The sequence below is a fragment of the Sus scrofa genome, chromosome 2 (assembly GCF_054392235.1).
Source record: "Sus scrofa isolate SSC_HxYL_T2T_F1_AM1 chromosome 2, Sscrofa_HxYL_maternal_Yorkshire_Landrace_v2.0, whole genome shotgun sequence".
Taxonomy (NCBI): Eukaryota; Metazoa; Chordata; class Mammalia; order Artiodactyla; family Suidae; genus Sus; species Sus scrofa.
Window position 1 is genome coordinate 51,860,827 of NC_139384.1, and position 16,421 is coordinate 51,877,247.

A 16,421-nucleotide genomic window follows, 5' to 3' on the forward strand; every position below is an offset into this window, starting at 1 on the left:
GAGTATAGTTCCCTGTGCTATACAATAGATCATTGTTGTTTACCTTTTTGATATAGTGTTTATTTTATTTTATTTTTTTTAGGGCCACACCTGAAGCATGTGGAAGTTCCCAGGCTAGGGATCAAATTGGAGTTACAGCTACCCGCCTACACCACAGCCACATCAACAAGGGATCCGAGCCACATCTGCAATGTACACCACAGCTCTCACAGCAATACCAGATTCCCAACCCACTGATCCTCATGGATCCTAGTCAGATTGGTTTCTGGTGCGCCACAACGGGAAATCTAGTATCGTGTTTATGTCAATCCCAGACTCCTATCCCCCACCGCATCTATCCCATTTGGTAACCATAACTTAGTTTTCTGTGTCTGTGAGTCTATTTCTGTTTTGTAAATAAATTCCTTCATGTCCTTTATTTTTATTTTTTATTTTTTGTCTTTTTAGGGCCACACCCATGGCATATGGAGGTTCCCAAGGTCGGGGGTCAAATCAGAGTTGTAGCTGCTGGCCTACACCACAGCCAGAGCAACGCAGGATCTGAACTGTGCCTGCGACCTACACCACAGCTCACGGGAAAGCCAGATTCTCAATCCACTGAGCAAGGCAAGGGATTGAACCCGCATCCTCATGGATGCTAGTCAGATTTGTTTCCACTGAGCCATGATGGGAACTCCCTTATCCTTTTCCTAAAAAGGACTTCACATATAAGTGAATCATATGATATTTGTTTCTCTGTCTGACATACTTCACTTAGTTTGATAATCTCTAGGTCCATCTGTGTTGCTGCAAATGGCATTATTTCATTCTTTTTTATGGCTGAGTTATATTCCATTGTATATGTACACACACACACACACACAGACACACACACACACACACACACACACACACACTACATTTTCTTTGTCCATTCATCTGTTGATGGACATTTAGGCTGCTTCCATGTCTTAACTATTGTAAATAGTACTACTAGGACTTTTTTCTTCCAGGGCTGCACCCACGGTATATGGAGGTTCCCAGGCTAGGGGTCTCATCGGAGCTACAGCTGCCGGCCTACATCACAGTCACAGCAGTGCCAGATCCGAGCCCACGTCTGTGACCTACACCACAGCTCATGGCAACACCGGATCCTTAGCCCACTGAGTGAGGCCAGGGATCAAACTCGCAACCTCACTATTCCTAGTCAGATTTGTTTCCACTGCGCCATGATGGGAACTCCAAGGACTTTCAATTTTAAAGCCTGGACAGTGCTGGGCTAATTGTAGTGAGCTGGAATGACTGGGCACTCGAGGATGGCTCAAGTCATTTCAAATGCTTTATAATGAGCCCACCTTCCTTCCTATACATTTCTATCTCTGTTGTAGTTTTGTAGGGTCGAGTATGTAATAGTCCTGCAGATATTTGAAGACAATGATCATTCCATCAATCTCCAGGCTGTCATCATTCCTTTTGACCTTTCTTCACATAATGTAGTGTATATAGTACTTATTATTGTGTCAGGAACTTTTCTAAGTGTTTTATGTATATTAATTAATATACATAATACTATATTAGTCCTACATAGGACTTTGTAAGAGTCCTATGAAGTGGGTATTATTATTATCTCCATATTATCTTCAGATGGGGAAACTGTGGCATAGTTAGGTATTCTGCTCAAGGTCACAGTTTTTAAGAGGCTGAGCCTGGATTTTAACCCACAGATTATGGCTCCAGAATCCACACTCTTTTTTTTTTTTTTTTTGAAGGCTGCACTTGCAGCCTATGGAAGTTCCCAGGCTAGGGGTCGAATGGGAGCTACAGCTGCCAGCCCACACCACAGCTCATAGCAACGCTGGATCCTTAACCCACTGAGCGAGGGCAGGGATTGAACTCATATCCTCATGGATACTAGACGGGTTCGTTACCACTGAGCCATAGTGGAAACTCCAGAATCCACACTCTTAATCCCTACACTTTACTGCTTTCCACTCAGTCAATGAGGCTCTACTAAGTATGTGCTATGCACTGAGTAAAAAGAGACACGGTCCTTCCCATCATGGAGTGTATGGTCTAGTGGGAGACACAGGAACAAGTAATTAAGTAAAAGAAAAAAAATTACGAATTAGGATAAATGCTATGAAATAAATAGGTGCTAAGGTAGAAAATATTGGTGAAGCACTTTGGGTTCAATCAAGAGACAGAAACCACACAGGTCAGAGTTCCTGACATGGCTCAGTGGTTAACGAACCAGATTAGCATCCATAAGGACTCAGGTTCGAACCCTGGCTTTGCTCAGTGGGTTAAGGATCCAGAGTTGCCTTGAACTGCAGTGTAGGTCGAAGATGAGGCTTGGATACCATGTTGCTGTGGCTGTGGTGTAGGCCAGTGTCTTCAGCTCCGATTGGACCCCTAGACTGGGAACCTCCATATGCCATGAGTACAAAAAGACAAAGGGACAAAAAAAAAAAAAAAAAAAAAAAAAAAAAGGAAAAAGAAACAAAAAAGAAACTACACAGTAGGTTACACAGAGGAAGTATAACAAAGAATTTTAAACTGTGATACATGAATAACTCTATGATGTAGGGAGACTCTATTTGATACCCTAGGGCTGAGGGAACGTACCCAAAGAATGTACCAATGAACCTGGGAGGGATTCAGCTTTCATTGGGGAAGTGGTGTGTGTCTATTATCAGCTTAGGATGCCATAACAAAATTCCAAGATGGGGGGCCTTAAACAACAGGAATTTATCTCACAGTTCTGGAGGCTGGAAGTCCAAGATTGAGGTGTCTACTGATTAGGTTACACGATGAGGGCTTTCTTTCTGGCTTGCAGATTGCCACCTTGTGGCTGTGTCCTCACATGACAGAGAAAGAAAGGAAAGCAAGCCTCTGGAGGACCCCACCCCCATGACCTCATGTAACCCTAATTACCGCCCAAAGGCTTCACCTCCACAGACCATCCCATTGAGGTTTAGGGCTTCATATATAAAACTGGGGGGAAGACAACTCAGTCCATAGCAGTGTGGCTCTGCCAGAGGGTAGCAGAGAAGTTGGCTGATTGGGGCAGACTAGAGCTGTTCTGGAGACGCTGGACAAGCATAGCCCACCTTCAGGGATGCAGAAGGGGACACAGAGTATCAGAGTGGATGATCTGGGACCCTGGCTTGGGCAGGAGGCCTTCCGAACATGTGGGCTGCACCAAGGCTCAAATTTCTGAGTTTTGCAGAAAGGTTATCTGTAAGGCCACGGCTGAAGGGTTTCAGATGACAGTACTCTGAGCCATGGCTCCAGCATACACCCTCACACTCACCCTTCCACCCACCCGAAAATGGCAAGGAAGCCTTTTTCTCCTGCAACATCCATCCAGGGCACTCAATTAAGAAAGTTTTCACATCTTGCTTACTTTATTTTTTAAAATTTTTTTAATTTTTATTTTTTTGTCTTTTTGCCAGTTCTTGGGCCATTCCTGCGGCATATGGAGGTTCCCAGGCTAGGGGTCCAATTGGAGCTGTAGGCACCGGCCTACACCAGAGCCACAACAATGCGGGGATCCGAGCCACGTCTGCAATCGACACCACAGCTCATGAAAACACCAGATCCTTAACCCACTGAGCGAGGCCAGGGATTGAACCCGAAACGTCATGGTTCCTAGTTGGGTTCGTTAATCACTGAGCCACGACGGGAACTCCACATCTTGCTTACTTTAAGGGAGACACACTTAGAGTAAATCTGTTCTGTGGCATAGAACACATATTAAAAGGTGCATTCAGAGCTGAGAGACCATAATTTGATTACAAACAGTTGAGTGCCAAGTTTTAAAAAAGAGTATTAAAAAATTTCCACATCCTTCAAATTTACTGCAGAGAAATACAAAACCAAAAAGGAGAATCATACTTCTTCTTCTCTCACCTTATTTTTTTTTTCTCTCTCTCTTTTTTTCTTTTAGGGCTAGACCTATGCCACATGGAAGTTCCCAGACCAGGGGTCGAATTGGAGCTGTAGTTGCTGGCTTATGCCACAGCCACAGTAACACAGGAACCAAGCTGCATCTGTGACCTACACCATGGCTCACAGCAACGCCAGATCCTTAACCCACTGAGCAAGGCCAGGGATCGAACCCATCCTCATGGATGCTAGTCGGGTCACTAACCGCTGAACCACGAGGGGAACTCCAGTTGTTCTATTTTTAATTTACATATATATTTTTATTCAAGTACAGTTGATTTACAATGTTGTGCCTATCTCTACTGTACAGCAAAGTGACCCAGCATCTTATTTATTCTTTTTTGAGATAGTTTCTTTTTAATTCCTTTTTGTATCCTTAGTGCCAACATGGAGTCTAGCAAACGGCATGCAATAAACATTTTATTTATTTATTGGCCGTGCCCATGGCATGGGGAAGTTCCCAGGTCAGGGGCTGAACCTGCATCACAGCAATGACAATGCTGGATCCCTAACCACTAGGCTACCAGGGAACTCTGCAATAAACATTTTCATCATGAATGAATGAATGAATAAGCCCTTTCAATTTTCATCCAGGTCCTGTAAAGTGAGAGTTTCAAATTCCTTGCAAGTTAAAAAATTGTTTAAACATCCGAGTACCCATGGTTGGGTTAAAATATAGGTAAGTTACGGCGGCGGCCCTATCAAAGCGGAACTGTGAAAAAGTTGGGGACCCCAGCTGCTGGTAAACACCAGGGCTGTGTAAGCAGGACCCCAGCAGATGGCAGTAGAGGGATGCACAGGACTGGTTCCTCTTGACTGGCCCTCGATTGGTTCCGGCCAGGGCGGGGGTACAAGGGGGAGGGGCTGGGCAGCAGGCCTGGCGACTAAAGCAGGCACTAGGCTAGGGCTTGGGGAGAAGGTGACCTTCTGGTCCTTCCTGGGAGTCTGAAATGCGCTGATGAAGAGCGCGAGACCACCTTTCTACCTGTTTAAATTGCTCTGCTTCCCACCACGCAGAGTTTAATGAAGCTGTTTTACTGAGGCCCTTGCTGTTGGGAAGGGCTGAGTCTCCTGGAACAGTGATGGGGGCAGGGGGAGAGGCAGGGGTGAGGAGGAAGGGCGTGGAGGTGAAATGGTGAGCACAGATGGGAATTTTGGCCGTGGCTTCAATGGAACAAGTTTCCTGGAGACTCTTCTGCAAAGCAGGGAATAAGGCGGTGTTCCTCAGTCACAGCCAGGCAGGAGCTGGGAAGGCTCAAAGGCAGGCAGCGCTTTGGGGAAAACAGGAGGTAATTATTCGATGTGCATTGTCAGAAGTAACTTTGAATGTTTCTTACGCTCTCTGAATTGATTTCTTTGCTGTCATTTTTGGTTAGTGTCGTTGTGTTTAAAATTCCCAACCTCTCAACTGTACTCAGAGGAGAGGATTTTGCACGAACATTGGTCAGTGTCAAAGGGGGAGCACAGTGCCCCCTAGTGGCCATGAAGGTGGTAGCATCAGAGATCCGAGGGAAAGGCCCCCAAATACAAATGATAATCTGGGCCCTAGGTCTTCTCAGCTCTACACACACACACACACATTTTACACACACATACATACACACAATCATACAGAATACATATGCTTTTTAATTTTTCCAGTTTTATTGAGATATGATTGACATACAGCATTGTATAAGTTTAAGGGGCACAGTAGGGTGATTTGACTTTATATTGCAAAGTGATTACCAAGAACTCATACGCTTATATACGCACATCTCACACACATGCTTACACAGACACATCACATACACATATCACACTCATACATATGCACATTTTACTCACACTGACATATCAACACACACACACACACATAACACCGCATACCTGCATCCACAATGATAAAGGGTTTTTTGTTTTTTTGGCTGCACCTGCAGCACACAGAAGTTCCCAGGTCCAGGGATCAAACCCGAGCACAGCAGTGACAACACCAGATCCTTAACCTGCTGAGCCACCAGGGAACTCAGATAAAGGGTTTTTGTAGCAGATAATTTTGTTGCCTCTCCAGTAGCCTTCCCACTGTGTATAAAACCAATGTGGATTTAAGCCAAGGATCAAATCAACTTTAGGTTTTAGGGGTAGCTTCCAACTGGCCTAAGTCATCAATATAATCCCAACCCCCTTGGCATTCGCTTGGCCAGAGTGATGGTTAGGAGTGGGCATTCAAGCATATCGGTCCACTAGCTGTGATTGAGGAAACATGTCACCCTGAAAGCTGCCAGCAGCTGTCTGGCTACCCCAAGAAAAGGCAAGTTTGGAAAGGGCTGACAGGGAGAGGGGGACGGGGAAGGGGAGGGGAGAGACTCACAGGCAAACAGAGGTGTAGCCCTTCAAACTTTGGGAGCCTCTGAACAACCCATACTGAAATACCACATTGCCTCTGAACTTCAGATTTTGTGAAGTGATAAGTTGTTGTCTTGGTGTTTAAAGGCCTGCAGGTTGGGTTTTCTGTTTCTTAGATAAGAAAACCTCAAACAGGAGATCCCATTGTGGCTCAGTTGTTAAGAATCTGACTAGTATCCATGAGGATGCAGGTTTGATTCCTGGCCTCGCTCAGTAGGTTAAGGATCCGGTGTTGCTGTGAGCTGTGGTGTAGGTCACAGATAAGGCTTGGATCTGGCATTGCTGTGGCTGTGGTGTAGGCTGGCAGCTACAGCTCTGATTCGACCCCTACTCTGGGAACCTCCATAGGCCCTAAAAACAAACAAACAAAAAAACACCTCAGAACAGCTCAACTCCTTCTGGAAGTCATCTGTGGGAGACCTGGGAGAGGTCTAGCCTCTGCTTTACTAAGGGAGACTGTTCCTTTCTGCCCCTCCAGTGGCCTTTGTCCTCAAAATGACCATGATAGACCACAATGGTTCTTAGAGATTTTCATGGATAACAGAGAAGACAACAGTAATTAAACCCAAGACCAATTGGAGCTTCTCTGCCTTTGAAGGAAAGTGACACAATCCTGATTTGTGCAGGAATAAATCTCTAAATGGACCTCATTCCTGGCAGAGGTTGAGATGAGATTCAAGCCAGTGTTTCTGAATATCAAAGGGCAGGCTACCTTGGCTGACAACAATTTTATATGCTCAGTTTGCCCTCTGAATCCACTGGATTTTGCATCTTCAGATAATCCTACATTAGATGAATCCATAGATGAGAAATCCATGGATATGAAGGACTGGCTGTATTCATGTACTGCACCATTTTTTTTTTTTTTTTGGCCAGAGATCAAACCTGCCCCACAGCATCAACCTGAGCCATAGCAGTGACAGCTCTGGATCCTTAATTGCTAGGCTTCCAGGGAACTCCAGTACTGCACCATTTTATATAAGCAACTGGAGCATCTGTGGGTCTTGGTGTCTGTGGAAGCTCCCGGAACTTCCTGTGGATGCTGAGGAAGCACTGTATACATACTCATGTCATCCCTTTGGCCCCTCAAAGAGGTGAGTATCCCTTACCCCATCTCGCAGATAATGCATGAGGCTCAGAGAGGGTGTCACCTGCTCGGTGTCAAAGAGCTACCTACGTAGGGAGGACGCTGGGCTTCCAACCCAGGGCCCTTTAGCTCTGAAGATCAGGGTCTCCCTTTTAGGGCAGCACACACCCACCACACTCCTGGCTACCTCATCTGTGTGGTTCAGTCTCAGTGGGCCTCTTGGGGAGGGTGTTGTAAGGGATGAGAGGGAAGATATCCTCATATTTTTATTTAACATTTCATAGGGCGGGCAGTGGGAAGGGGGAGGAGAGAGAACCTCTTACACCAGAGTTCTGATCATGCTGAGAAGGAGCGCCAAAATGGACCTTGAAAAGTCAATCTCAGGAGTTCCCCTCGTGGCTCAGGGTTTAATCAATCCGACTAGCATCCATGAGGACTTGGGTTCGATCCCTGGCCTCACTCAGTGGGTTAAGGATCCAGGGTTGCCGTAAGCTGTGGTGTAGGTGGAAGATGTGGCTCGGATCCCGTGTTGCTATGGCTGTGGTGTAGGCCAGTGGCTACAACTCTGATTGGACCCCTAGCCTGGGAACTTCCATGTGCTGCGGGTGTGGCCCTAAAAAGATAAAAAGACAAAAAAAAAAAAAAAAAAAAAAAGAAAGAAAGAAAAGTCAGCCTCTGCCAGGAGGCAGGGGTGGCTGGGCACACAGCCTTGGAGCACAGCTGGACCCAGGGTCAGGTCTCAGGGCCACTGATGTGCTTGCTCCATGAACTCTTGTTGAGTTTCCTAAGGCACTGAAGCTGAGTTTCATTCCTAATACTGAGACCTACTCCCAAGAGTGTTCATGTGAGTTAAATAAGAAACCACAAGAGGGTTCCCCTTGTGGCTCAGCAGGTTTAAGGACCCAACGTAGTCTCTGCGAGGATGTGGATTCAATCCCTGGCCTCACTTAGTGGGTTAAGGGTTAAGGATCTGGCATTGCTGTGGCTGTGGCATGGGCCTCATTGCAGCTCTGATTTAACCCCTAGCCGGGGAACTTCCATAAGCTGCAGGTGCAGCCTTAAAAAGAAAAAAAAAAAAAAAAAAGAAAGAAAGAAAACGCAAGAATAGCACTTAGCGCAGTGCTTGCTTTCCACCCCCCCCCCAATGGTAGCAGTTACCATTCTATATTAAAATACATAGTGCTCTGCAGACTTAGGCATATCTTCTAAAGGCCACTTCTCATCCAAGTTGTTGTGTTCAAACACTGTATAATATAGAGGAGAGGAAGGCAGCTCAGCCACAATGCTTTTCTTATTTGAAAATTAAAAAAGGAGTTCCTATCGTGGCTCAGTGGTTAATGAATCTGACTAGTAACCATGAGATTGTGGGTTTGATCCCTGACCTTGCTCAGTGGATTAAGGATCCAGCGTTGCCCTGAGCTGTGGTGTAGGTCGCAGAAGTGGCTCAGATTACGCATTACTGTGGCTGTGGTGTATGCCGGCGACTGCAGCTCTGATTAGACCTCTAGCCTGGAATCTCCACATGCCGAGGGGGTGGCCTAAAAAGACGAAAGACAAAAAAAATTTTTTTTTAAGTTTTAATTGTGGTAAGACGTACATGACATAAAATCTATTGTCTTCACAATTTTTAAGTGTATAGTTGAATAGTGTTAGGTATATTCATTATTTGTTGTGCAAAAAAAATCTTCAGGAGTTTCTGTCGTGGCGCAGCAGAAAAAAATCTGACTAGTATCCATGAGGATTTGGGTTTGATCCCTGGTTTTGCTCAGTGGATTGGGGATCTGGGGTTGCCGTGAGCTGTGGTCTAAGTCACAGAAGCAGCTCAGATCTGGCGTTGCTGTTGCTGTGGCTTAGGCTGGCAGCTATAGCTCTCTCTAATTTGACCCCTAGCCTGGGAACCTCCATATGCCTTGGGTTCGGCTCTAAGAAGCAAAACAAAACAAAAAAATCTCCAGAATTCTTTTCATCTCTTAAAACTGAAACTCTCTACCCATTAAACTCCTCATTCTCCACTACCCCCCTCACAAGCTCCTGAGCCACCCTTCTTTGAGTCTCTATGCATCCTGTCTCTATGAGTTTGATCACTCTAGGTAGGTAGAATCATACAGAATTTGTCTTTTTTTTTTTTTTTTTTTTTGTCTTTTTGCCTTTTCTAGGTCCGCTCCCTCGGCATATGGAGGTTCCCAGGCTAGGGGTCTAATCACAGCTGTAGCCACTGGCCTCTGCCAGAGTCATAGCAATGCGGGATCTGAGCCGCGTCTGCAACCTACACCACAGCTCACGGCAACGCCGGATCCTTTAACCCACTGAGCAAGGCCAGGAACCAAACCCGCAACCTCATGGTTCCTAGTCGGATTCGTTAACCACTGCGCCATGACGGGAACTCCCAGAATTTGTCTTTTTGTGACTGGCTTATTTCGCTTAGCATAACATCCTCAAGGTCCGTCCACGTTGTAGCCTGTTTCAGAATTTCATTCCTTTTAAAGGCTGAATAGGAGATCCCATAGTGGCTCGGCAGTTAAGGAATCTGACTAGCATCCGTGAGGACGCAGGTTCGATCTCTGGCCTTGCTCAGTGGGTTAAGGATCCAGCTGTTGCTGTGGCTATGGTGTAGGCCAGCAGCTAAAGCTCCCTAGCCTGGGAACCTCCATATGTTGCGAGTGCAGCCCTAACAAGAATTAGAAAAAAAAGACTAAATAATATTCTACTGTATGAATACACCACATTTTGTTTATCCGTTCATGCATCAGCGGAGACTTGGGTTGCTTCCACTTTTTGGCTATTGTGAGTAATGCCACTATGAACATGGGTGTGCAAATGCAAATGTCTCTTCAAGACCCTGCTTTTAATTCCTTTGTGTATATACCTGGAAGTGGAATTACTGGATCATATGGTAATTCTATTTGTAATTTTTTGAGGACCTGCCATACTGTTACTATAGTGGCTGTGCTCTTTTACCTTCCCATGAGCAGTGCACAAGGATTCTAATTTCTCTGCCCCTTTGCTAAACACTTATTTTTTGTGGCTTTTTTGTTGTTCGTTTTTTTAAAGTTAACTGTCTTTTTTTTAATCCTTTTTTTTGATAGGCAAGAAATAGATTTATTCAGATAGGACGCTTGTGAGAGATGCAAGCGGGCAGGCACAGAAGCTCTGCCTAAAGTTAATTATCTTAATGGATATGAGATGGTGTCTCATTGTGGTTTTGATTTGTATTTCCCTAAGGATTAGTGGTGTTGTGCATCCTTACATGTGACTATTGGCCAATTACGTATCTTTGCATAAATATCTATTCAAGTCCTTTGCCCACTTTTATTTTATTTATTTATTTGTTATTATTTTTTTAAGGTTACACCCATGGCATATGGAAGTCCCCAAGCTAGGGGTAGAATCAGAAATACAGCTATGGGCCTACACCACAGCCCAGCAATACTGGATCCTTAACACTCTGAGCAGGGCCAGGGATCAACTGGTATCCTCATGGATACCAGTCAGGTTCTTACCCCCCTGAGCCACAATGGGAACTCCCCTTTGCTGACTTTTAAATGAGGTTGTTTATCTTTGTTGTTGTCAGGCTGTATGAGTGCTTTATATATTCTGTTTATTAACTCTATCAGATAGTATGTGATTTACAAATAGTTTCTTCCATTCTGTGGGTTGCTTTTTCACTCTGTTAATTGTGTCCTTTGATGCACAGACATTTTAACTTTTGATGCCATCTAATCTATTTTTGCCACGTGCTTTTCTTCCTTTGCCCCCTTTGCGAGCAAGTTGGTGGAAAGTAGGTTGAGCTTAGCCCTGTCTCCCTCTTGCACTGCCTACTGGTGTGAAAACGAGGAGCTTCTAACTCCATAAGACCAAAGAGCAGCATCTCTGCCCGTGCTTGCATCTCTCACAAGCATCCTATCTTAATAAATCTATTTCTTGCCTATCAAAAAAAAGATTAAAAAAAAAACAGTTAACTTTAAACATCAGCACAGAGGGATTTTAATACAGCTGTTTATTTTTGATTTCATTTTTTAAAAATTGAGGTATAGTGAAATGTACAATATGATGTAAGTTTCAGATGTACAACATAGTGATGGACAACTTTTTAAAAATGATTCTTAGGAGTTCCTGTCGTGGCTCAGCGGTTAACCAACCTGACTAGCATCCATGAGGATGCAGGTTTGATCCCTGGCCTCACTCAGTGGGTTAAGGATCCGGTGCCACCGTGAGCTGTGGTGTAGGTTGCAGATGTGGCTCGGATCCCATGTTGCTGTGGCTGTGGTGTAGGCTGGCGGCTACAACTCCAATTAGACCCCTAGCCTGGGAACCTCCATGTGCCATGGGTGCGGCCCTAAAAACATTCACACACAAAAAAAGGATTTTTATTTTTTTCCATTATAGTTGGTTTACAGTGTTCTGTCAATTTTCTAGTGTACAGCAAAGTGACCCAGTCACACATGCGTATATACATTCTTTTTCTTACGTTATCCTCTACCATGCTCCATCATGACTGACTAGATATAGCTCCCAGTGCAGTGACTGACAATTTTTAAAGGTTAACAATTTATTTTAAAAAAGAACTACAACTTCCATTTTTTTAAAAAAAGTTATTATAAAATGTGGACTATATTTTCTGTGTTGCACAATATATCCTTATCGCTTCCCTGTTTTATACTTAAGAGGGGCAAGATAGGCTTAGGGGATTAAGAAGTACACAATACAAACTACTTCTGTTTATTTAAGACTATGGAATTAAGGAAGCAGGGCAGAGAAGGGTTGGCTTTCAGAGAGCCTGGTTCCCCCTCTGACATCTACCTGGGAATCAAGCTGGAGATGGTAGGACATTTTACCTTTGTGTCTGGTCAGGAGCTGTTTCCAGATTGCCAAGGGTGGGGAGGAGTGTAGACTGGTCTCCCTGGGAGCCGGCTGGAGCTAAGGTGAGGCAAGTAAGGCACTGACTGTTCAAATGTTTAGGGAGACACATGTGCTGGGTATTGACCTTGTCCTTGAATGAGTCATAGAGCGAGTGCCTCCTTCGACTTGTGCCCCCAGTGACCTCCAGGCCAAGGAGAAGGGCACACAGGGTGTGTGGCTCACATTGCAAGGATGAGAGTTCGAGTCAGAGTGCCCCCCTGCTCCAGAATTGACCTTGATGTTGGAAGAGGTAGTGAAAGATTTCTTCAAGAGAAAGGGAGCTTAAACATAGCCTATGTACTTCCAGAAGGGGGCAGCGGCTACATCAGTCCAGCAGAGCATTGCCTGGAATGACAGCCCCAGGCTAAAGCCAGCAGATGAGGGAGTTCCTGGGGTCATGGGTGGCAGTGAATGCTGATCAAGATAGGAGGAGCTTGTGCACAGAGGACATCAAGGGGAGACTGGGCAGGAGGACATGTGGGATTTCTGATGGATGAACCCTTCTGTTGACCTTTCCTTAACTTGTATGAGCTCTGAGAGTGGGGGTGTGATTTTTCCTACTATCCCAGGAGACATCTGTGCTGATGTGAACTGGGCAACTAAAGTATCCACTATTAACCTCAGTTCTCAGACCTTTAATGTGACGATAATACCTACTCGTAGTGTGGTGTAGGAATTAAATAAGCGATGGATATAAATTACCTAGTATATAATAGAGGCCTTCCTCTCTCCCCTCAATCAAAATAACCCGCCATGGTATATATACACACAGTCGATTGCCATTCAACCTTCATTCCATCTGCTTTCCAGTGGACTGTCCACTATTACAAAGGTTGGAATGCTAACAACTGCATTTCCCAGAGGCCCATGCAATCGGGAGGTAATTAAGGCTCAGCCCTCAGGTGCACTTGTGGGCAATCTGGGCAGAAGCCAGGCAGACGCTGTCTTTTTTTTTTTTTTTTTTTTTTTAATTGGGTAAGACAGTTTTTAATTATGATAGTTTATTATTATTATTATTTTATTTTTTGTCTTTTTAGGGCCCTTCATGAAGCATATGGATGGTCCCAGGCTAGTGGTCGAATCAGAGTGCAGCTGCTAGCCTATGCCTCAGCCACAGCAAAGCCAGATCTGAGCTGCAACACCTATGTCGCAGCTTGCAGCAATGCTGGATCCTTTTTTTTTGGCTTTTTAGGGCCGCACCCACGGCATATGGAGGTTCCCAGGCTAGGGGTTGAATGGGAGCTTTAGCTGCCAGTCTATGCCATAGCCACAGCAGCATGAGAGCTGAGCCATGTCTGTGACCTACACTATAGCTCATGGCAACACCGGATCCTTAACTCACTGAGCAAGGCCAGGGATCAAACCCTCATCCTCATGGATACTAGTTGGATTCTTAACCCACTGAGCCACCAGGAGATCTCCTAAATTTTTAAAACTATAGTTGACTTTTTTAAAATTTTGCTTTTTAGGGCCACACCTGCAGCATATGGAGGTTCCTAGTGTAGGGGTCGAATCAGAGATGCAGCTGCTGGCCTACACCACAGTCACAGCAATGCCAGATCTGAGCTGAGACTGCGACCTACACCACAGCTCACAGTAACACCAGATCCCCGACCCACTGAGCGAGGCCAGTGATTGAACCCGAATCCTCATGGATACTAGTCGGATTCATCTCCACTGCACCACAACAAGAGCTCCAAAGTATAGTTGACTTATAATATCTGTCAATTTCTGCTGTACAGCAAAGTGACCTTTCCGCTGCTCCTGCTCTTCGTGCTGGCATTTGAGGGACTGACTGACCTTCTCTGGTGGCACAAGCGGATATCTGCTGTCCCGTTACGAGCCTCATGGATATTGGGAGGCCAAGATCATGCATTTTGCTGGTGGCCCTGGTCGTAGGAACAGTGATGGTTTGTGTGTGAGCAGCTTCCTTGGTGGCCCAGATCTTCTTTGGAAAGCTTTTCTGAAAGCTCAACCTAAAGTCGTTTCTAAATTCCTCCTAGTAGCTTTGGATGACACTTAATATCCTGTCATAAATCCTTTCTTGCTTCATGGGCCTGGAGTGGATTTTCTGCTCTGCAACTCACCAATGCAAATGGGACAGAGAGACTTTTATTGCCGAATTGCTCTTGGAGAAGGCGCTGTGGGTGTGCTTTGGAAGACTGCCTTGGTCAGTCCTTGGAGCCGGGATAGTTCTCCTCCCTCACCAACCCTCGACCCACCCTAGGAGTCAGCTGACGCAAAGGCTCGGAACCTTCCAAGCTGCTTTTGAAAAAGAGTGGGAAAGAGACCAAAGTGTAGAGAGAAGGCCCAGGTACTCAGTGGATGGCAGAAGGCCAAGTGCTTTGTCACATGACCTTTTACCAGGACCAGTTCTCCCATATTTTGTAAAATCTCTGTGTATATGGAGTTCCCAGGTGGCTCTGTGGGTTAAGGATCCAATGTTATCATTGCCGTGGCTCATTTTTTTTTTTTTTTTTTTGGTCTTTTTACCTTTTTCTAGGGCTGCTCCCATGGCATATGGAGGTTCCCAGGCTAGGGGTCTAATCGGAGCTGTAGCCACTGGCCTACGCCAGAGCCACAGCAATGAGGGATCCAAGCCATGTCTGCGACCTATACCACAGCTCACGGCAACACCAGATCCTAAACCCCCTGAGCAAGGGCAGGGATCAAACCCCAAACCTCACGGTTCCTAGTCGGATTCGTTAACCACTGCGCCACGACGGGAACTCCTGCTGTGGCTCTTGTTACTGCTGTGGCGTGGGGTCCATCCCTGGGCTGAGGACCTCTGTATACCATGGGGAATAACCCACCCTCAAAGCAATACCTGTATGTATGTATGCTTGGTGAGATCAAATTTTTCTATTGTGAAAGCCAAAGGAGTGACGGAACTTCATGTTGGGGAGGATGTTGTACGGGAACAGAAGTGGCGCATGGGGAAGCGAGAATTGTGGGGTTTTTTGTTTGTTTTGTTTTGTTTTGTTTTGTCTTTTGAGGGCTGCACCCACAGCATATGGAAGTTCCAAGGCTAGAGGTCGAATTGGAGCTATAGCTGCCAGCCTACGCCACAGACGCAGCAATGCGGGAATCAAACTGCATCTGGCTCATGGCAATGCCAGATCCTTAACCCACTGAGTGAGACCAGGGCTGGAACCTGAGTTCTCATGGATGTTAGTTGGGTTTGTTAACCACTGAGCCATGATGGAAACTCTGGAAGCTAGAATTTTGAGGGCTGGGAGACCGAGGCCCCCACAGGGACCCAGCAGAAATCCTGGGGAAGGTGTGGGACTCCTTAGCCCAGGCCTCCTCACTTGGACATCAAGGTGCAGGGGCCCTCAGCAGAGTCTGGAGGATGCAGGAATTTATTTTGGACTGGTTCCTTCGTATCCGGCGTGGCTCTTTACCTTATAGCTCTCCCCATGAACTCTCAAAACACTTAAGTGCCACAATCCTTCAGAGCATCTGTCACTTGGTCATCTATATTTATATGCATTTTTATTTGTTTACTTTCTTTGTGAGACTCTTAGCTTCTGGAAGACCTGTCTTTGAAGTTACTACATGCACAGTGTTGTATGTATGGGCCAGTATGCATTTTTTTCTGGGGAGAGTAGCCAGAACTTTAATCACATTCTGAAAGGTGCCCAGGATCTAGAAAGTGTTTAGAAGCTGCATAAGGAGGTCTTTTGGGATCATCTGGACACTAACTCTTTTTTTTTTTTGTCTTTTAGGGCCTTACCCACAGCATATGGAACTTACCAGGCTGGGGGTCGAATCAGAGCTGCAGCTGCCAATCCAAGCTGCATCTGTGACCTACATTGCAGTTCATGACAGTGCTGGATCCTTAACTCACTGAGCAAGGCCAGGGATCAAACCCACATCTCATGGATACTAGTTGGGTTCGGTTACCACTGAGCCACAATGGGAAGTCCAGGACACAGACTCTTTACTGCAGTTCAAAAAAGAGTCTTTTTTAGGGCTCAGCAGGTTAGGAACCCAACTAGTATCCATGAGGATGCAGGTTCGATCCCTGGCCTTGCTCAGTGGGTTAAAGGATCTGGCATTGCTATGAGCTGCAGGGTAGGTCACAGACACGGCTCAGATCTGGTGTTGCTGTGACTGTGGC

At 45.6% G+C, this 16,421-nt stretch overlaps 1 protein-coding gene across 7 annotated transcripts in view; it reads left to right on the top strand.

Annotated features, from left to right (window-relative positions):
• The first annotated feature begins 4,766 nt into the window (after positions 1-4,766).
• IRAG1 (inositol 1,4,5-triphosphate receptor associated 1) overlaps positions 4,767-16,421 on the top strand; it is a 184,979-nt gene continuing 173,324 nt past the window's right edge. For all 7 annotated transcript variants that reach the window (XM_013994558.3, XM_085012021.1, XM_085012020.1 and 4 more), the window contains exons 1-2: positions 4,767-5,216; positions 7,189-7,406. In XM_013994558.3, coding sequence (XP_013850012.1) covers positions 7,380-7,406 — 27 coding nt within the window. In that variant the 5' untranslated portion in view covers positions 4,767-5,216; positions 7,189-7,379. The remainder of the gene's footprint in view (positions 5,217-7,188; positions 7,407-16,421) is intronic.